The sequence below is a fragment of the Gambusia affinis genome, linkage group LG13, assembly GCF_019740435.1.
Source record: "Gambusia affinis linkage group LG13, SWU_Gaff_1.0, whole genome shotgun sequence".
Taxonomy (NCBI): Eukaryota; Metazoa; Chordata; class Actinopteri; order Cyprinodontiformes; family Poeciliidae; genus Gambusia; species Gambusia affinis.
The window spans coordinates 4,133,877-4,156,187 of record NC_057880.1 but is presented as its reverse complement, the minus strand read 5'-3'; the positions used below and the strand labels follow the sequence as shown (position 1 = coordinate 4,156,187).

The window sequence follows — 22,311 nt, the reverse complement described above, 5'->3', positions numbered from 1 at the left end:
GCTGCTTTCCTGCAGCTGTGCTAATAGTGGAGAAACAACTTCCTGTTACAGGAAACTCGTGTAGCTGCCGCTGAATTGGGGGTAAATTCTAAGTAGACTTTCCCAGTAGATTCTACAACTGTGTTGTTCTCTTCACTCAAACAGCCGGCTGGTGAGTTTCCACAAATAACATTAAACATACCTATAAACATGTTTATTTTTCCTCAACAGTCCGTACGAAATGCCAACGTCTCAGGTTGCTGCCAGTTTAAACGCTCTTCATTCAGATAAAATTAATAAAATAATTATGTTAGACTTCAAAAATGTAAGAAAATCTATTGGCAGCTGAATTTAGAAGTTGGAATTTTAAATAGCCAAGTTTAACTTTATTAGCTCATTATTTGTTCAAAGGGATCTTTTATTCTTTTGGTTTTTGAACAACTAATTCATGTGCATCTCAAGCTGCTACGGCTTCCCCCAGAACTTGATTTTGAAGGCTTTTTTTTCCTGATTAAGATTATCATAAATATAAACTTCTATGCCAGGGATGGGCAACTCCTGGTCCTGGAGGGCCGGACTCCTGCAACGTTTAGATGTATCTCTACTTCAACACACTTGAGTCAAATAATGAGGTCATTAGCAGGACTCTGGAGAACCTGACTGCACTGAGGAGGAGATTCAGCTGTTGGATTCAGGTGTGATGGACCAGGGAGACTCTAAGAGTTACAGGACACTGACCCTCTAGGACCAGGAGTGTCCAGCCCTGTTCTGTTCTATGCCTAAGTTTTGGTACCAAGAAGCTGGCAGATCAGCTACTGAAGTGACCGGAAATAAAAAATGCACTGATTGGTTCTTATATCTTCAGAAAAATAAAGCTGGGTGATTTCAATGTAATGTTGAACTGTTAAATCAGGATTTTATTCATTAGCCCTCATTAGTAAATAGAATTTTAATAATGATTAACTTAAGTTAAAGAAATTTTCACAGCTTTATCCAACGTTGATGGTAAAAGAGATTTTTGTCAGATCCCAGAACAAGCAAATATCAATTTATTCAAAGAGGGTTTTTTTGATATCACGGAAAGACTTCTTGATTTGAAATATTAACAGTATGATCTGTTAAAACTAATAGCATTGCTATCGTGATCAATCAGTTATCAGCAGATCAGAAATTCATCACTGTACGTCTCCCAACTTAAATGTCACGCAAAAAAATAAAGAAGCAAACGCAGTTCGAGACAGAGGAACAGTAAAGGGTTTACATATTAATTTATTCACATACACATGCTCACAAACGGCTACATCTGCACAACAAATCATTTTTTGCACACAGTTGGGAATGTTCATTATATGTTTATATAATCTTTTATTGACAAAAACACAAATAATGTAAACTTACGCCTTTATGTGATGGAGGCCAGTGAGCCCATAAAAGAGGAAATGTGGGAAAACATACAACAAACTTCTGATCCGTTTAATATCCAAACCTGGATTTTCTTAAGAGGTTTGAATTTGATGCAACTGGAAAAAAAAAACCCCAACAAATTAACAGCAGCTTTCTGCAAGCAACAACAAAAAAACAAAACATGACGATAAAAAGCATTTTCAGTTAATAGCAATATGGTACTAGGAAGTTGAATCAATGACGTTTAAATTTGTCCCTTAATTTAGAAATATAGATGCAACTTTCTTTACCTGGTTTGTTTCTGGAGTCAACGTGTGTTGATCGACAGAAGGTTATAATAAATAAGGACTGATCTCAAACTACTATGATATGTTCACCAGTTTGCACTTAAAAACAGACACTAGAACCATCAACACTTTCCACTCTTGACTGGAGAATACAGTTAAACTACAGTACAACCACGTATCGGAAAGGTCTGTCCTCTTCCTGAATGAGGGTCAGGGGAGGGTGGAGGTGCTGAAGGCGGAGGTGATTTACGGACAGAGTTGACCTGGAGGCGAAAAGTGAAGCTTGAGTTGAGATGAGCCGAGGCTTGACGACACAAGCTGTCGAGATCACGAGGGACTGAAAGACTGTAGGTGAGGGGAAAAGGGAAGGAAAGAAAAAAAAAAGAGGAGAGGAGAGGAGAGGAGAGAGGCGGACCTGAACGAGCCTTAGTGGCGAGCGGCAGATTCTCTGGGGTAGAACTCAGCCAAGGTGCTCTGAGGAATCCTCTTCAGCATCTCCTTGGGGAAAATTCGCAGCAGCTGCCAGCCGATGTCCAGAGTCTCGAAAACAGTCCTGTTGTCGTAGGGGCCTGAGGGAGACCAGCGCCGCAGACATTAACCACACAGAACCCCACACCCACTCAAACAGTTCAGAGAGAGGCAAGATGGCGGGTGAGCATGAAACAGTTATACAATTATTTATCAGTTTAGTTTTAAACCCAGATCCAAGGCTGATTTGAACACTTTGAGATCTAGAGATCCATGGACTTGGCTAAAATTTAAGGGCAGAAATTTATATGAACATTTTCAAGGTTTCCCCCAGAAAACTTGCTAAGCCCGGTGGTTGGACTCCAGGGCAGGCATTCATTCAGCGGCCTGTTGTGTTTTTGAGTTAAAAAATGTTTTAAGTTGACAAGAAGTTTGAAAATATCACTTGGTAATTATGTGCCAATGGGCTGCACAGTGGAACAGTTGGTAGAGCTGTTGCCTTGCAGCAAGAAGGTCCTGGGTTCGATTCCCGGCCCGGGGTCTTTCTGCATGGAGTTTGCATGTTCTCCCTGTGCATGGTGGGTTCTCTCCGGGTTCTCCGGCTTCCTCCCACAGTCCAAAAACATGACTGTCAGGTTAATTGGTCTCTAAATCCTCCCTAGGTGTGTGTGTGTGTGTGTGTGTGGTTGTGTGTGTGTGAGTGGTTGTGTGTCCTGTGTGTCTCTGTGTTGTCCTGTGACAGACTGGCGACCTGTCCAGGGTGACCCCGCCTCTCGCCCGGGACTCAGCTGGAGATGAACCAGCAACCCTCCTGACCCCATTAGGGACAAGGGTGAACAGAAAATGGATGGATGGATGAATGAACAATGTGCTATTAAATGATTGGCAAGATTAATGTCTGAACACCAACTGCAAAGTCATAGAATGCAAACATTTTAAAAAGACTTTAAATAAAGCAATACTTAGCCTGGTGGGGGCACAAGTAAAGCCTGGTGACCCGCCAGGCTGATAATGCACTGGGGGAAACCCTGATTTTGCTAAACACCAGTAGTTTCTGCTTTTTCTGCCATGACACTGGACAAGTATTTAATATGCTCTTTTGAAATTTGCTAGTTTTTATTTCCTCATTGTGGGCATAAATGTAAGATTTATTTTCAGCCTCTTGGTTATGTGTTTGAACCAATGATGTCCAAACACCAACAATAACAGCTGCCTTGTTCAGCACTTCTCTCTTCGCAGTGGAAAACTGTTGTTTACAGCGCAGGCAATTTCAGGTGAGCTTCAGCATTAGTGATTTGGTAAAATTTAAAACCTCAATCTGTCCAGGCCTCCAGGAAACAATCATTTCTCAACAGCCAAGAGCCCAGACCCTCTGGACAAAGCAGAGTGTAGTACAAGAGTCTGGTTTTTACCAGGCTACTGAACGTGTAGTGCAGGGTAAGTTTTTCTTTCCAGCTGTTCTCCAGTACAGGCTTTCAAAGAACCCTACATTTTAGGTGGAACTGCCAGAGAAAAGTCTTTTTACCTATTATATATATATATATATTTATTTATTATCTGAAACAACTTCATCACAGGTTATTGTTCTTCATTTCTTACCCTGAGCAATAAAATTCTTCTCAAACTTCTGCAGGAACTCCAGGTAGAGGAGATCATCAGAGGTCAGGGCCTCCTCTCCCACCACAGCCTTCATGGCCTGGACGTCTTTACCGATGGCGTAACAGGCATACTGGAAGCAAACACAGGGACTCATCATGGTCTTGATGATGGCTGCTCACTTGCCACACCTTAAACCACTGGGTCCTGGAGGGCCACCATCCTGCATGTTTCAGTTCTCTCTCTGGTTCAACACACCTGGATCCAATGGTGGCTCATTAGAGGCCTAAGAAGAATATTGACCTGTTGAGGAGGATGTTGCTACCAGCAGGGAGAGAACTAAAACATGCAGGATGCCGGCCCTCCAGGACCGACTCTGGACACTGCTGCCTCAAATCATTGCCCAGGGCGGGATTTGTTACCAGCTGGTTGGACACATCGGCGTGGTCTTTCCTGGTCATCCCTTCACCGATAGCTGACTTCATCAGACGAGACAGCGAGGGCAGCACGTTAATGGGTGGGTAGATCTAAAACACAAAGAAAAAGTGGACAGTGTGTAATGAGCAGACAGGCAGGCAGCAGGATCCCTGGGAGGGAACCTGAACAGAGCTGAGCAGGAACATTTAGTAACGGTTTTATTCTCTCTCAGATTATAAGCAGTTCAGATCCCAGAATGCAGAAGCTCACCACGTTCATTTACAGATGAATGGTTTACTGACCAACAGGGGCGATGTGAGCAGCGCGGCTTTGCTGATGTAAAAATCTATGATTCAAGTCTGTTCTGGGTGACTAAGAAAACTTCAGCATTCAACTGGGATGTTTCAAACAGATGAGCAACTGGTGGGACTGGTTTCCTGTTATGAAACTCCACCTAGCCCAGTCGCAATAAATCAACTAATCCATTAATGACAAATTAAAACAAGCTCAATGATTCCCATTTGCATGATTTATCGTTTTTCTCTTTTCTTTCTCCTCCTACCAAAAACAGAATGATAAATGTCTTCAGTTCGGAGCGTCGGTTCTAACCAGCCCTTTCTTTGGACCACAGTTTTGTTTGCATGTTTCACAATTAATTGTATTTGTTTATTTATTTTGACTTCCTGTTGTGGTGTTAAATGTTCTTTAGGACTTACAGTAAATCTTTGACAAAGGGTTCTTGCATTATTATGCCATTTCCATTACATTACTTTAAAACGGTCTCAAAACAGCAATATTATAGTTTATCACAGTAATTTATTGGCAGCAAAATTTGTTATCTTGACAAGCCTAATCCCAGATAAATAAGTAAATAAGTAAGAAGACTACTACTACACTATGGACTGCTACATAGAGAACAACAGGGATTCAGAATGTTGCTTTGCTTTAGGTGATGAAGAGCAGGGCATGTTTACATGAAGAACTTGTGAAATTCTCTCACCTGTCTGTTGTGCAGCTGTCTGTCAACGTAGACCTGGCCCTCTGTGATGTATCCAGTGAGATCAGGAATTGGATGGGTGATGTCTGGGACACAAAAAGACAAGTTCCCACAATTCAACATGCGCCTTTAAAAGATACAGACAAACCCCAGGCGTATTCAGTAACTGCAGTAGAAGAAATATTTGCCAAAATTAGACAATCGTGATTCCTCGCAGTGCCGGAGAAGGCTGATAAAACCGTAGTCTAAACAAACAAGAGCTACGGGGTGTGTTGCTGCTGCTCACCGTCGTTGGGCATGGTGAGGATGGGGATCTGGGTGATGGAGCCGTTCCTTCCCTCTACTCGGCCGGCACGCTCGTAGATGGTGGCCAGGTCAGTGTACATGTAACCGGGGAAGCCTCGGCGGCCGGGCACTTCCTCTCGAGCGGCAGAGACCTGACAAAAAAAAAAAGAAAGTTCTTTTGTCAGAGAACACAAGAATCCATTACTTCTCAGTTAAATGTTCTCTTCAGTCACTTTCTGTCCTCCCATCAGGCTCTGTGTTGGCACTGATTCAGAGTTTCAGATAAAAAAAAATTAATTAAGTTCTGTCAGACGAAGGTAATCCAAAATAAAAAAGGAAAACAAGTCTGTTTCAAATAATGTCATTTATTAAACCTGATGTACGTAACTTTTTAAAAAGAAGCTTTTTTACATTTTTGTTAGAAATATCGTAAAGCCGTGATTGTACAATATTATGTCACGTCATAAAAGTACTAAATTGATAACATTTATTCAGTTTCTTACTTTGTCGTTTGAACAGGCAACTATTCCAGATAAATAATTTTGATTTTTTTTTTTTTGGTGGGGAAGTGATAACTTCTTAATGAGGCATCAGCAGAGGCAAACATCCGCTTATCCATGTTGCAAACTCTGCTTTGAGAAGCTCCACGGAAATGACCGAGAGCAAAGCTGACATCAAGTCAAGTGAAATCGGAGTAAGAAGGTAAGAAAACGCGTCCCATTTATCCTTGGATTCAAAGGTTAATGGGCACGGTACACTCGTGAACAGTCGACTCAATGCGACAAAACTCAACCTTCACATATGAATGAGAATGGAAGTAAGTGATGATGTCCTGGCTCTTTGTATGGACTGAATTACCCATGAAGCTGTCTGGGTATTAGCTGACAATTGCTGCAGCTGTACATGGACCAAGGTTATGGCCAGCCACCACAAAAAGGGAACATGCACGTGCATCGTTTAAAGACCTCCATTGTGCACCGAGACAGCAAACTGTACGACACGGGAAGGAGGATTCCAGAGACACAATGGGCAGAGACGAGAGGCTTGAATTCTGCTCAGGTTCCTGAGAATTCATTCGTTTTCCCCTCACTGTGCTCTCAGTCAGGTCTTTTGTGTTTAAGTTTTTCAGTTTCGGACCATGTCTGGCTTTTTCCCCCCTTAGAAATTTCACAAATTAAACATTTTAGTTTGCTTGTTTGTTTTGTGTGAAATGAGACAAAGTGTTTTACTGCACTTTATTTTTCCCAGAACACTTAAAGAAGAGTGGAAATACACACCAAAGAAAGTAGACGCTCTGTACAAAGTAAAACTGTTCAGCAAAGTAGAAGAGCGTACAAACAGAGGAGGAATCCAAGGTTTCTTCTTACTTCAGTAGTTCCACTTACAGAGTCCCAGCTCTGTGGAGCCATCCGCTCCCTCGGCTCTGGGCAGTGGAGTTCTTCATTAATAAAATAGATCCTATTAAAAATTTAATTCTTGGTATATTCGCGGTAACAAGGTCAAATAGTTCGGCACTGACTCCAACTGAGTTATTCACAGTATTAGCTTCAGCTAACCCATCAGACTGTATGTTAGACCACAAACTCAACTAATTATTTAAAAGAGAAAATGTGAAGTTCTATGTTTACAACTTTCTTTAATTGCCTTAATAAATTAAATAGCTACTTTTGCTGGTAGCACTTTATTTGATGGGGTGTCCATAAGACTGACATGACACTGTTGTAAACATGATATAACATCTGTTATGAACATGAAGGAGCCTTTACGAATCTCAGGGTTATCATGAAGTGTCATTCGGTAAATAATGACACTTTTAATGCAACTTTTAGAGCAACTTTGCATTAAAAATGTCATTATTTACAGAATGACACTTTGTGATAACACTCAAACATTCATAAAGGCTCCTTCATCTTCATAGCAGATGTTATATCATGTTTATGACAGTGTCAGGTCAGTCTTATGGACACCCCGTCAAATGAAGTGTTACCCTTTTACCTTCTTTCTCTGGGAGCTGTTTGAGAAGTCTGAGTCAGGTCTTAGAGCTCATCATGGCGATGGGAAAAAGCAACAGTGAAAGTCACTAATAATTTCATCCAGTTGGCAACACTGTTCTCTTAGAAAGGTTCAAACATGCGGTAGGGATCTGGAGAACAGCACCGGGCTGTTTGGATCCTGTTGGTCAGACTCCAGTTTGTTCAGGTCACTAGTGAATCCTCTTCACTCTCCAGGCTTACTTGTAAAGCACCACAGGGTTCAGTGCTTGGGCCAGTCCCATTTCCAATGCTTTCACTCGCTACAATGATCACTACACACACGTCAGATGTTGTAGAAATGATTCTAGTACCTCTCTCAGGGCTTCAGCGTAGGAGCTCATGTCAGTGAGGATGACCAGAACGTGTTTCTCACATTGGTAAGCCAGGTACTCTGCTGTGGTCAGCGCCAGGCGGGGTGTAATTATGCGCTCAATTCTGGTAGGGAACAGGAAACATATAAAAACGCTTCATTTTGCTAAACTAAAGAAAGAAAATAAAATGGTGTTCCGGTGTAAAGCCACCCATGTGGAAGCAGCAGGAAACGGTAAACGGTTTCTATGTGTGTCTTACGTGGGATCGTTAGCCAGGTTGAGGAAAAGACAGACGTTGTCCATGGAGCCATTTTCCTCAAAGTCCGACTTAAAGAAGCGAGCGGTTTCCATGTTGACCTGAGACAACACAAGGTCGTTAAGGATCTTTAGTTCAATCATTCTGACCACAACCAACATTCACACATTTCATCAGAAACACTGTTGGAAAGATCAGATAGGGTTAAAGATGAAATTTTGATCTCCGAGCATTAAATATTAATGGCATATTATTATTCTGTGCTTAAAGAATAATAAAAAAAAAGAATAATGAAATAAAATTAAAGCTAAAGGGAGGTGGTTTCAAAATCAGTGGGTTAACTGGTACCAAATGTATCGCAGTTACTTTCTATCACACAGAGACAGAACTGGGAGTCTCTGGTGCATCTTCTCCTCACTCTGTGATTGTTTTAGTTTGTTAAGAAAGTGATGTAATGACGGGTATTCCTGATAAACAAGCCCTGTCAACGGCGATTCAGACTGCAGTAAACGACGTGGTGTAATGTCTAAAAAAATTTTTTTTAAAAAGATTTGATGTAAATATTTCTAACATGCCGAACACAGAATCTTACTTGAATTTTCAAACCTTGTGTATGAAGTTTAAAAGACTGCAAGTACATCTTCCCAACTTGATGAATTATTTGATTTTGCTGATTTATCCTCTTGTTTTACTGCGAAGCAGTTTATCTGATACACAGAAATAAATTCTCTTGCTGAAAGCCCGGAAGACCAACGCTTCAGCAAAAACGCCTCTTCTAAATGTCAAACCTACATTTTCTCATTTGTAGTCATTTACAGTAAACCACCGGATGTGATGAGGTCATTTTTTATTCTGTTTACTTGACTGAAAGGAAATAGAATTAAAAATTGATTCAGCCACGAACCCTCAGTTAAACAGTAAGCAGGGTTTCCCTCAGTGTATTACAAGGGTTTACTTGAGCCCCCACCAGGCAAGGAATTGTTAATTTATTAGGTTTTTTTTTATTATTATTGCCTTTTTTAAGACTTTATAGTTGGTGCTCAGGTATTAATCTTCCAGTCTTCCAAAAATGCATCACTAAAAAATGATATTTTGAAATTTCCTGTTAACTTTAAACATTTTTTAACTCAAAAACACGGCGGGTGGCAGGATGGATGCCGTAGCGGCCCGAGCACTGGGCTTAGCGAGTTTTCTGGGGGAAACCTTGAGTAAGGTTTACTGAAAATGTATATGATGGACGGGCGACCCGTCATTGGTGCTCAATTACCTTGGTAGAAGCAACTCGGGGTCCTACAAATGGTGCAGACATTGGGAGGATGAATGATGAAGAATAGTACAATAACAGGAGAAATTTTTTGGGTACACAATTCATCATAAATCAGTGTCAATTTAATCAGTTAAAACAGTCGGATTATTTGGTTGACTAGGCACTGAAGGAAGAGAATATTATGACGATAGATGTCGAACTATCAAAGCTGAATTAGAGACAGAAAAAAAGCCAGAGAACCTGAGCTGTGCAAGAGTGGAAAAAAAAACAACTACTGATGCCGTTTGGTCCACTCCCACCCGCCGCCCAATAAATATATGCAGTGCTGTTACAATATGCATCATTTCCTTTTGAAAATGCACATCCATGTGCCTCTTCACATGCTACTGCCAGAGTAATCCCAATGAAAGGCAGAAGGACAGATCAGCATTTAGCTAGAGAGACACAAACCCTTGTGTGCATGTATGTGTCGGGAGAGGGTCAAGTTGTCACAAAGGAGGCATTACTGCAGCCAGAAGGAGCAGCTGAGAGGCAGATAACCTGATACTGCCATGCCTGAAGGTGTGAAAAGACTGTTGAATAAGGAACTTCCCTTCGTGGCTGAAGAATATGCTCACAAGTGCAGAAGTAAAAAGATGAACTTAAAGGTTAAATCCACCTGATGAATAAAAGGGACCATTGGAGAAAGCAGGCAGGGCGTCACCTCAGGAATTAGCAGTGCAAATTCAGGCTGACTTTAGAAACGGGGGCGATAGGAGAGTGGGGGGCCTGTGGCTGGTTACAAACCTGTAGGATTCAGGATGTCATTTGTTTGCTTACCCCCATGGCTGCAAAGACAATGGCAAAGTTCTCAGCGCTGTAATCCATCACGTCCTTGGACTTCTGCACGAGGCCAGCCTGGCGACAGATCTGAGCAGCGATCTGAAAGGAGAACAGCACACGTAAAGCTACCCTCATGTTTTCTATGCCAGATAGTTTTCTGCTTGGGTTTATGCAGCGCATGAAGGCTGGCTCCAAGTGATTCACATGAAGCATTATTATGAATAGGCAACAGACAAAAAGTCCTAAGAAGATACAAGTACAACGGGGGGGGGAAGCAGACCAATGCAAAGGCAACACTAACATGAAGGTGAAGTGAGCCAGCTTTAACAAGCTCTTAGCTCGTCCCAGATTTTTCTCCAAACTGAGGTGTTGTAGAGAGTTCGCCATTTTGAATAGGGTTAGGGTTCTCATTGCATTTTAGTAGATTGGAGCATTTTAGGGTCCAGACTGAACAGTTGAAGACATAATGAACTAGATTTGTTTGTCTGCAAGTTGTAAGAAAATACAAACAATGGGACTTGCTCGTCTCTGGGGACCGGATGGGTTCCTCCAACCTTCCAGTAAGTAAACCATCTCAACTGCACTTTTACAAATTGGTTTACTTGTAAAATTGATGATGAGTTCAATAGTTATTTTACCAGCTATAGACTTATGCCCCACTCTAGTGCCAGTGACTAGCCCTTTACTAAAGGTATATATATATATATATATTTATTTTAATCACTATATCTATTAATATATTCTTGACATATTTCAAAAAACTGGGTAGAAGGAAAACTATGAAAGACTTGTGTTGGGAAGGTCTCACCTCGTTGTGAGGCAGCCCAGCAGCAGAGAAGATGGGAATCTTCTGCCCTCTGGCAATGCTGTTCATGCCGTCGATGGCAGAGATACCGGTCTGAATCATCTCCTCGGGGTAGATACGGCACTGAGGATTAATGGGCTGACCTGCGATCGAACACAAACACACTCAGATTTTCAGAAGATGTCTTGTTTTTTTCTTTAAAAAGAAAAATCAGCTGTGCTGCAAAACATGCCTTCTATTAACTGAGGAACTGATTCAATTAACTCAAAAAGTCAATATTCCTTCTTTAGATTTGAATATACACTGTAAAAAGTTGAGATGACATGTCTCCAGGCGCTAACAGCTGAGACTGAAGCCACACTGAAACGTTCATCTCAACAAGTTAAAATATTACGGGAGAGTCAATTTATTTCAGGGAGTAATTTCACCATTTATCTCTGTTGATGATATTGTTCTACACACAACTAAAGAAAATGCAACACTTAATTTCTTAGAATAAGACATCAGGCAAACAATAATAATGATGATAATAAACCCTTTGATACAGAAATGTGGACTTAAAGGCAATACCTGCCTAAAATTTGTTGTTTTCAAAAACTTCTAATCTGACAGAAGTCTAAATCCTAAAGAGTGTCATGAGTATTGAATGTAATTGCAAATATGCTTCTGGTTGTTTAAAATAAAAGCTCTTCCTGCAGGAATAATCCAGAAACTTCACATTACCAAGAGCTAACCAAGCTATTTCTGCTGATAAAAATAATGAATATCTTATTAACCTTATTAATATCTAAAAATAGATATATTCACAGCCTCTAGACTATTTAAAAAATATATGTTCAGAAAGCAAATATGTTGAAGAACATGCACCAAGGACAAAACATCACAAATTTTAAAAGCCTAAACACTGAGCCAAACTTTTAGAAGCATTAAAATTTAGAAAGAAAACCAAACTTAGTGTCCCATTAGGATTAGTGTAATCCTAACCTTTTCACTGCAAGGTGATGCGATTTGCATGTAAACTATCAGAAAAGAACTTTTAGAAATAGTGGGGTCACAGCCCCATGTGACCACACTGCTTCGCTCCATTTCAATAACTCCTTTAAATTGTCATTTGCATGTGGAAATGTCTGGATAAAGCCCCAAAGCTCTCTCTATGCCAGAGGCCCCGTATTTTCCCTCGATGTGTTCCTGCTCATAACGGTACGCAGCGACATGCCAGCGTTGCAACACTTCTTTATTTTCAACGCTCAAAGACCAAAACGAGGCCGTACCCATGATGTCCAAGTAGTCTTCGGCCAGAACGGTGGGACCGCGGTCAATGGGTTTGCCTGAGCCGTTGAACACGCGCCCTGAAAGCAAGATTTTATTATTAATTTTTTTTTAAGTCAACAATTAATCATGTCTTCAGTTGGATAAATGTCTGCCTGATTTATATGGCAGATGAATTCATTACTAAGACAGCAATAAAAAGAAATTTATTAGATTACTCCCTTGGATGTCTGATCTATTCTGTTTTCTGTCAAACTCTTAAGGGAGACTATAAATACGGGTCTATCGGCTCTCGTCGAACCCACAAGTCGCAAGTACAAAAATTAATTATATATTCAGGGACATGATTAATGACACTTGAGAAACAAAAGCAGGTTTACTTTCTGTTTGCACTCAAATGTATTTAACCTTCGCTGCACTGAGATAATCACATTGATTGAGACATTCAGGAACATCAAATGAAGCCTTTGATTCAGGGTGTATTTTGTTCAGTTTACCAAGGAGTCGGATGATTCAAGTAAATTAGCATAGAGGAGGTGAAAATGACAAAAAAGCAAATAATAGCAGAGGTGTCTAAATACATTTAAAAAAAAAAACAGCTAAATCAAAGTGGAAATGTCGTCTGAGGTTTAATAACTAAATCTGAAGGAAGTGTGGGTTTTGTACCCAACATGTCTTCTGACACCGGGGTGCGCAGGATGTCACCAGTGAACTCGCAGGCCGTCTTCTTGGCATCGATGCCTGACGTCCCCTCGAACACCTGCAGCAACACAAACAGACAGAATGTGCCGCAGCTGAAAACACTCTCCGTGCTGCACCAGACATACTGCCGTTGTTCCCCAATAGACTCGCTGCATGACCTTAGGAGCGATCTTCACGGAAATTAGTCTAAAATTCACACGCCTCGTATTTTTAGGTTTATTTGAGGTCTCGTTTTGTTGCTGCCGCATCTCTGAAAACATTTAACCCACATTAGCCAAAGCCGTCTCTCCAGCCTGTGGAAAAAGAAATCGGATGATCCAAGCAAACAAAGAAAGTAATTACCAGAGACATAAGTGGAAAAACACAGTGAATAAACACCATTGTAATATCATTGAATGATCAAGGCAAATAGCCTTTTGTTGCTTCCTGCAAACATGCATCATCTGGCTTTTTCTTTTGTTCTTTTTCAAGTTTTCAAAAATTTCCATGGTATTCAATCAATAATAGATTATCTGGTGTGGTCAGGAAACACACAGAGGATTCCAATAGAAACGTTGCTTCCTACTCAAATTGTTTGAGAAGAAGAATGCTTGAACTGTGTTATACAGGACATCATGCCTCAATTTACCCGACTTCAACCAAAGTGAGCTGAAAGCTGAGGTTGTGGAGTTTCTGGAGACATCTGGTCCCGTAATCCAGGGACAGGGACTTTGATGAAGTAGAAGGAAAAAAAGGATAATTTTTTCTCTGCTCAGGAAGGACAAATCAAGTAGACAACACCCTATCTACAATAATAAGAGGTGCAACTTTTAACAAAATTAACCTGCAAGTTAAAAAAAACCTGATAGTTCAAATCAGCCACCCAGCCTTCGTCATCTGGAAAACCTGCCATAAATAATTATTTAAGGAATTCCTAACCCATTTACTCAATAATAGTTTTTTTTCCACCTTCTTTCATTTGTGGCACAAGAGCTTCAGAAGACAGAAAGCAAAACAGTCCCGTGTTTCTATTGGTCGATTATTCTGGTCCTGCAGAGATCGTCCTCCGTTTCTCACCTGAACAACTGCCTTGCTGCCGATAACCTCCAAGACCTGGCCACTCCTCTTGGTGCCATCTGGGAGGGTCAGATGAACAATCTCAGCGTACCTGGGGAACTAACACACAGAGGGGGGGGGGGGGGGGGGGTCACGCTTTTCAACAAAAGATGCTACAACTTTTCAACTAAAAATCCCAGCCTAATGTCGGGACATGACCTCCGAGTTACAGAAAGTGAACATTTCCAGTAGCCTCACCTTCACATTGTCCAGGATCACAAGAGGTCCGTTTACCCCAGACACGGTGGAATAGGCTGAAACACAAGACATTAATGCATTTATTTAGCATACATAAATGAAACGAATGAAAACAAATCAAGAGCCAGAGAACAACATTAAATGTTTTTCAGGTTTCACAAATAGAGCTGTGGTTCAACAGAACGTTGAATGAACATAGAACCTCAGATTTTTCACCATTAATAAAAGAAAATCTCCCTTGTAAAAATAGAACTCAATGCCAAAAGATGTCTCATAAAAAATCTTTAAACAGTTAAACTCTTGTGTACTTTCAGGACGATCAGGACCAATGTTAATTAATATTTCCTAACTTTGTCCTAAATATCTTCACTGAAGTATTTTCGTCTTGTCGGTGGTTTTATGTAGAGCTCTCATTTTCCATTTGCAAAACAAAAACACACTGACTGTGTGTTTTACAAATGCTGTTTTTTGCCTTTTGTGATTGTACTTTGGTTTACAGAGAAGGAAATGCCCTTCCTTTGTTTCGGTCTCTATTTATTTTTTATTTCTCTCTCTGTGAAATAAATATAAAAAAACGACAGTACATTAAAAGTTTGAAAACGGGGAAGGAAGGCCAATGAACAAAAAATAATTCTGGCCATTTCAAATGTTCATTTCCAGGTTGGAATTCTGACTGCTTTCTAGAATCCTATTTGATGAATTTGTAACGACAATGGAAAACCACACCAAGTCACTGACTCCCTAGTTTAGTGGTTTTAGATTTTTAATAACAGTGTAGATCCAAACAACTCAAAGCATCTAAAACATAAGAATTTTTGCCTAAATTTAGCCTTAAATGACTCCTGATTTTTGCACAGATAGATATTCTGTAAATTGTTCTTAGCATACTTGTGTTGTATTCATTCCACAAATAATAAAAAGAAAAGAAAAAAAAGTGTCACTTGTAGTCACGGCTTATCTATGTTCATCCTCTTCATGACACGATCTTTCACTGATGTGACTCATAGCCCAAATAATATGGTACCTTTGAAACCAAATGTAACACTTTTATTCAGAGTCTGGCCATTGCCTTCTGATGCACTTAGCAGCTCAGTCTGCATTTTATCCCATTTGCTTTGATTCCATCAGCAAAACGAAGGAAAAGTTGTGAATGATGATGATGATTTTCTGCACAGTTTTAAAATTTTAGTCTGCCTGTAGTTTTATCAATGACAGCGGAGGAATTGAAAAAAGCTGTTCGGTCCGTGTCGGCCGCGTTCCTAAATATTGATTTAACATCAACAACCGTTTTGTTCAGCTCAGATATTTTCACTTTGCAGAAGACGACGGTTGTTTACGCCGCAGGCAATTTCCGGTAAGTTTCCTTGCATCAAACTGGCAAATTACATAGTCTATACTGCCAAACGTATTCGCTCGCCTGCCTTGACTCATATGATCTTAAGTGACATCCCATTCCCAATCGTTCAATATGATGTTGGTCCACTTTTTGCTACTAGAACAGCTTCAACTCTTCTGTGAAGGCTGTCCACAAGGTTTAGGAATGTTTATGGGGATTTCTGACCATTCTTCCAGAAGCGCATTAGTGAGGTAACATACTGATGTTGGATGGGAAAGCCTGGCTCTCAGTCTCTTCTCTAATTCATCCCAAAGGTGTTCTATCAAGTTGAGGTCAGGACTCTGTGCGGGTCAGTCAAGTTCATCCACACCAGACTCTACCATCCATGTCTTTATGGACTTCGCTTTGTGGACAGTCAGGTTGGAAGAGGAGGGACCAGCTCCAAACTGTTCCCACAAAGTTGGGAGCATGGAGTTGTCCAAAATGTCTTGGTATGATGAAGCATTCAGAGACCCTTTCACTGGAATGAAGGGGTCAAGCCCAACTCTGGAAAAACAATCCCACACCATAATCCTCCCTCCACCAAACTTTACACTTGGCAAAATGCAGTCAGACAAGAACTGGCTGCACTGTGTCTCCTGGCAACCGCCAAACCCAGACTGGTTCATCAGATTGCCGGTTAGAGAAGCGCAATGCATCACTCCGGAGAACGAGCCTCCACTGTTCTAGAGTCCAGTGGCGGTGTGCTGTACACCACTGCATCCAACGCATTGCACTTGGTGATGTATGACTTGGATGCAGCTGGTCACCATGGAAACCCATTCCATGAAGCTCTCTGTACTCTGTTCTCATCTGAAGGCCACATGACGTTTGGAGGTCTGTAGTGCAGAAAGTTGGTGACCTCTTCGCACTATGCACTTCAGTACCCACTGACCTCGCTCTGTCAGTTCACATGCCCTAACACTTCCTGGATGAGTTCCTGTCATTCCCAAACACTTCCATTTTCTTATAATACAGTTGACTGGAATATTTAGGAGCGAGGAAATGTCACGACTGGATTTGTTGCACAGGTGGCGTCCTATCACCGTTACACGCTGGAATTCACTGAGCTCCAGAGAGCGAGCCATTCTTTCACAAATGTTTGTAGAAACAGTCTGCATGCCGAGGTGCTTCAGTTTATACACCTGTGGCCATGGAAGTGACTGGAACACCTGATTCTGATCATTTGGATGGATGAGCAAATACTTTTGGCAATATAGTGTACATCACAAGCAAACGTTTGCAATTGGATACAATTTAAAACCTTAGAGTGCAGGAAACAATCATTTCACATTAACCAAGAGACAATAACCTGTAGACGAAGTGAAGCATAGAACAATGGGCTCGTTTTTACAAGGGTATAATGGCCCTAAATATGCCCTATTTACTTTTTACCATTTAATACTTTTTAAAAGACCCACAGACACCCCGAGTTACCTGTAATCAAGGAGGCTCCTATACAAGCGATAAAAAACCAATACTTCCTGGGGTAAGTATGGCTGCTGGTCTGCACTAGACGTTCTTCACAGAATGAGTCAGTGCTTTTGGAAACTCTATCCAGATAGATTAAGGTAGGATAAGAAGAAAATCTCTGCCTAATCCTCACGATTTAGTGAAACAGCCAACCTCCCCAGTCTAGTGCTGTCCTTATACAGTTTCTACTTTCATTTGAGAAAAAAAAAAAGCAATAGTTCAAGGTACCCACTTATATGTATTGTAGCGATTAAGTACATGGTTTGCTCTTTAATTTTACAAGGTAACGAGTGCTCAATGGACTATATGTTCATGGGGTGTGAAGGAGCAACATTGCTCATTAGGTTTGGAAAACTTTCTCCACCCCTCTTTTGCTATTTCTGCTCAAGTGCAGCAGTTCTCTGGTTTGGCATGCAACAGCAGTGTGGGTCACCCTGCAGCCTGTTCAGCTGCCAGAGCCCTTTGTGTACAAAGATGTTAATTGGTTCTAATCCGCCACTAGAAGCTGTTTTGGTAGCCTGACCTCGCACCCTGAAGGACATCTTGGTGCGAAATACTAAAGAGCCCATTCAAGTGGCAAAGAAAAGAGGCACAGAGCATTCCAACACAATTCAATTTCCCCATTGAAAGAGAGAGAGACTCAAAGGGAGAAGGGAAAAGGGGGAATAGGTGCTGGGATGAAGATGGGAGCGCATCATCATTCTGACAATCAATGCACAGCACAAAGCAGTGGCTGCTGTGATGTGCAGCTTCACAATCACATCTTAGCCTCTACTTCAAGGGATTCCCACAGTTGAACTGGACATGGGAATGGTTGCTGCCTAAAAGCTGCAGGGCCTCATCACTGCTGCAAATGAACACATGCAGACAGCGAGAAGCAAGGGGGACAAACGAGCAATAACTGGGATCCACATGTTACTTTTCATTTCAAGTCAGAATTTCCTCTTAAAGCTGAGACAACAACAAAAACAAAAAAAAACAAATGCCCCAGACAGCCTCAAACTCAGGATCACTCATTTCTCTCTTTTTACATAGTCATGTTGGTTCTTTAATTTTATAGTGGGACAGGATCTTCAAAGAGTCTTTTAAGTTCAGTTGCAATTTTAGCTACAAAGGCTGCCTCTGAAAATCGATCTCTCCTGCAGCGGAGATCTATTTGACATTGAACGCTGGAACCAAAATACATTTTAAATATCCAAAATGAGCAAAATAAGAGAAACAACAAATACAATTAATTACAAAGTCTCTGTAACCAAAAAAGGGCTAATTGAGACTAAAGCACCAGACTGAACACTTTATCATCTAGGTTTTGGTAGAACAAGAGAGGGGAAAAAAGAGAGAAAGAATAAATCATGCAAGTGGAAATAATTGAGCTTGTTTTAATTTATTGTGCGATTGATTGATTTATTGCGACAGGCCGAAGGAAGATCAGCGTATTGTTAACATTGAAGGAATCGCATCAGATAAGTCCCATGGTTGGGGGCTGACATAGCAGATCTGATTGGGGATTTGTGAATTTCAAAATACAGCTGTACTTCCCCAAACACACCAACCTATTTTTTTTTAAGATGAGGAATATGGGGAAGTGAATCATGAGCAGTCGCACCATTCACGAGGTCTGGTGTCTCTTCATGCTATAGACAGAAATAGTGTCAAAGCCCAAGCTCACATTTTAATGTCCTTTCAGAAAAAGAATAAAGGCATCCGCCCACTGGACTCTTTTTTTTTTATTTCCCACTGACAAGCTAGCTGCTTAAGCCTTATTAGAATGTGAATTGCAGAGGTGTTTCAACACTGATTTTATAGAAATTACTTTCGTAATGACAGATGAAACATTTGTTTACCATGACTACATTATTACCAATAATTAAATCTTCACAAAGAAGTATAGTGCCTTGCTCGTTTCCTTTTCATACCGCTAAATGACAGAATGCAACGCTAAAACAAAGACGAACCATTTCGCCTGCTAATAGCTTTTGTCCCATTTGACATGAGAGAGACAAAGGCCTCTTAAAAGAAAAGACAAGGTCTGATGAGAAGTCTCCTTATTTGTTTATTTTCCAGCTTTGTCTCGACAAGGCTTTTCACTGGCTTTATGCATTAGACTCTTCACAAATTAATACAATAGTGAAAAAGCACCTTAACACTGTGATCTTATAGGCCGGTGCTTTGCTAAAGTAAAACGCACAGCTGTCTTACTTTCATTCTGCACCAAACAAGTAACAGTGAAGAGTTGCACAAAATAGGAAAGAAGGTTTGGGGTTATTAAAACCAAGCAGAGACGTGGTCATGTCAGTGCAGAAAGTATGCATCATGCAGATCAAAGGAAAGCAATGTTATGTAAAACATCTAGGGATTTTTTTTATTATTATTTTCACTGAATTCCCATGCAAAATAAACATCCATCCATATATTATCTTATAATATGGTGCTGGTGCTTATCTCCAGCAGTCAACAGGTGAGGTCACCCTGGTCAGGTCACCAGTCCATCGCAGGGCAACACAGAGACAGACAGGACTAACAACCAAGCACACACACAGAGACAGACAGGCACACGAGGAGAATTTATAGAGATCAGTCAACCTGCCAGTCATGTTTTTGGACTATGGGAGGAAGCTGGAGAACCCACACATGCAAACTCCGTGCAGAAAGACCCTGGGCCGGGAATCGAACCCAGAACCTTCTTGCTGCAAGGCAACAGAATGTTCCAAAGTAAACATAAATATGTAAAATTGAAATGGAGGGTACTAGCTCTGAGATGGAAGGGTAATATGTTCAAATTCAAAAATGCCTTATTAATCCCAAAGGGAAATAAAATGTTTTTGTAACTCATTGATTTGGATTCTTCAAGAGTTATTGAAGATGGTAATGGCTGCTTGGGTGCAGCAGTCTGTACTGCACTGAATCTACAGAAACCTTTGACTGAAGATGCTCTGCCTTCCCAAGAAAGTCTCGTGAAGGGGGTTGTCCATAATTTTCTCAATCCTATGAAGAATCCTTTGCATAGTCATCTCTTTTGACAGGTTTTCAACTTTTCTGCAGAGCTGGACTAAATGCAGAACCACTGGCTCTAATATAACATTCAATGGTTTGGCTCTGATGAGAGAATACTTATTCAGACTCTTCCATCTGACTGCAGCTTATGTTTATGTCAGAGCAATCAAGCAAATACCACAGAAGAAACCATTTTCAGGCTGACAATGTCGAACATCTAATACGGAAGGACGTAGAACGTCACGTTATCAAAATACATGGAAGTGTTTCATGCTGACTATTCATGTCTTTACATTGGTAGGACTAGGCCAGCAATAATAATAATAACACATTTTTAGTTTTGAATGTTCTTAGTTGTCTGTTATCGGATCCTAGTTCTTAGAAAGCGCCAGGATTTCTTTTTTTCACAACAAGCACGTGATCGAGTCACATGACCGACCATCCGTCTGTCACCTGATTTATTATTCATGCTAGCGTTCTGAGATTTCGGCCCAGAAGTAGACCCAACTAGTCACTGTGTGCACACTGGGACACTCCAGAGGTGGTGGACCAGATGTTACCGATGTAGGTTTTCATTCAACAAAAGCCTGTTCGGCGTCTCATTCGTGAAGTCAGCTGACTAACACAGCTAGCTAATCCTCTGTCCTGACAGTTAGCAGCTGGACTGGGCACGTCGTGCTGAAATGCAGTTCGATCAACAACTAACACTTTTGTATGCGTCCCCGACTCCAGTTCAAGGTACATATCTGTGAAAACCCTAATAAGGTTAATTTGACGTCACTCAGTTCTGATTTTAAGGGGAATCACTAACCAATGAGCTTGCTTGGTACGGTTGTTACTTGTTATCAATGACGATAATCACTACGAGGTTTAATGCAAAATGTAACAAACGCTCATTGAGCAGTACTATCAGGAAAAGATCCACTCATTCATCGTGTAAATATTGAGCAATTGGTATAGAAGTATTTACATTTCTATCATGTTCGAAATAAAAATTAGCTTCATAACTTCTTAGTTCTTGGTACGGTGACGATGCTGAAACTAAAAGAATAAAAACTTTCCCAATCAATAACAGAAAATAAATCGATATTAAAAATAAAATATTTCCGCAGGACAGTGCGCCAGGTTACAAGAGAACTAAATGTCGATCAACAAAGTCACAGCTCCTTTAGCTAGCACCGTTACATGTTTCATGTAACCGGAATGGGTTTTAAATCTGCTGTGTAAACGCTCATAAACTGCATATTGGCAGGAAGTGCTTCCCATAAAAAACTCGCATCGTTCACGTATTAAAATAACATATTTTATATTTCTCCGTCGTAGCTGTACCATGACCAGCAGCCAACAAGCAATAGCTGCAGCTATCTGTAGCAGTTAGCAGCTAACAGTGTAGCATCGTACTTAGCCTCGGCTGGGAGATGTAATTCCTCGTCACAGCCTGTGTGTGTGTCCTCGCAGCTGCTCCAAGGCTGTTCACATCCATTGCTCGATTTGCCACCAGTGTTGCCATTAGAATAGCTGAAGAAATCTTTCGGTGCTTAATGTGCTGATACGGAATACCAAAAATGACAGTAGAGGGCAGGTCATATGACAGTCACGAACCGGAAGTCCTATGGTGAAAGCGCGCATGTGCAAACAGTAAAAACATCAACTTAACCCAGAGCGTGATTTCCCTCATCTTATCTTGTGAAAATAAGCTTTGAATTATTGTAAAGTACATTTTTTTTAAAGTATTTTAAAATTATAATTTTTCTTTCAGTATTTCAAATATAGCTTACTTCTCTTTCCAGTTGCCTTATAATACGACCTGTATGTAGATCCATTCAATCCATTCATTTGAATATTACTAAAAAGCTAATTTATTCCAGGAACTTTATCACACTATACAGATTGATTACACTCAGGTTGGTTGGTTGCAACGGCTTCTGCAGGTCATGACCTCATTTCAGTCTAAGTTTGGTTGTTCTTATTGCCATTCCTCACAAACTTAAAGGTAGTTCAACAGCTATATTTAACGTATAAACATGTCAGGGTTACGCTTTATGTCCCACGGCCATCTTAATTTTCAATTAATAATATAAATTTTTATAGGAAATCAGTGAAGACATGCGCTTAATATAGAAAAGCAAAACAGAGCCAAAAATAAATGGCATAAGTGTTCCAATAGAATACATGATATAGATTAATATTTCTGATCATTTCCCTACCGGTTTTATTGCGTCAGCCAGGCAGATGAGGGTTCAGGAATGGAGAGGCTGTGAGAGAGTGCAGCTGGTTT

At 40.7% G+C, this 22,311-nt stretch overlaps 1 protein-coding gene across 3 annotated transcripts; it reads right to left on the bottom strand.

The window, feature by feature from the left end:
• Positions 1 to 1,223: 1,223 nt before the first annotated feature.
• atp6v1ba (ATPase, H+ transporting, lysosomal, V1 subunit B, member a) lies at positions 1,224 to 21,710 on the bottom strand. 3 transcript variants are annotated; one of them, XM_044136022.1, is made up of 15 exons: positions 21,435 to 21,655; positions 14,192 to 14,247; positions 13,955 to 14,053; positions 12,863 to 12,956; positions 12,199 to 12,276; positions 10,931 to 11,070; positions 10,120 to 10,221; positions 8,037 to 8,134; positions 7,778 to 7,901; positions 5,435 to 5,585; positions 5,152 to 5,234; positions 4,157 to 4,261; positions 3,738 to 3,867; positions 2,086 to 2,239; positions 1,224 to 1,933 (listed from the first exon to the last, which is right to left on the bottom strand). In XM_044136022.1, exons 1-14 carry the CDS (start codon positions 21,541 to 21,543, stop codon positions 2,097 to 2,099), a joined length of 1,512 nt encoding a protein of 503 aa, XP_043991957.1. In that variant the 5' UTR covers positions 21,544 to 21,655; the 3' UTR covers positions 1,224 to 1,933; positions 2,086 to 2,096. The 3 variants fall into 3 exon arrangements, with proteins under 3 accessions (XP_043991957.1, XP_043991956.1, XP_043991958.1); XM_044136021.1 differs by having other exon boundaries at positions 1,224 to 1,988; positions 21,435 to 21,651; XM_044136023.1 differs by having other exon boundaries at positions 1,224 to 2,239; positions 21,435 to 21,710.
• Positions 21,711 to 22,311: the final 601 nt, after the last annotated feature.

Coding starts and splice junctions, on each gene's coding strand:
- atp6v1ba (XM_044136023.1), bottom strand. CDS start 21,543: ATGGCAACACTGGTGGCAAATCGAGCAATGGATGTGAACAGCCTTGGA. Junction 14,248..21,434: donor CATCTCCCAGCCGAGGCTAA/GTACGATGCTAC, acceptor CTTGTGTTTCAG/CCTATTCCACCGTGTCTGGG. Junction 10,222..10,930: donor CTGGGCTGCCTCACAACGAG/GTGAGACCTTCC, acceptor TTCTCCTTTCAG/ATCGCTGCTCAGATCTGTCG.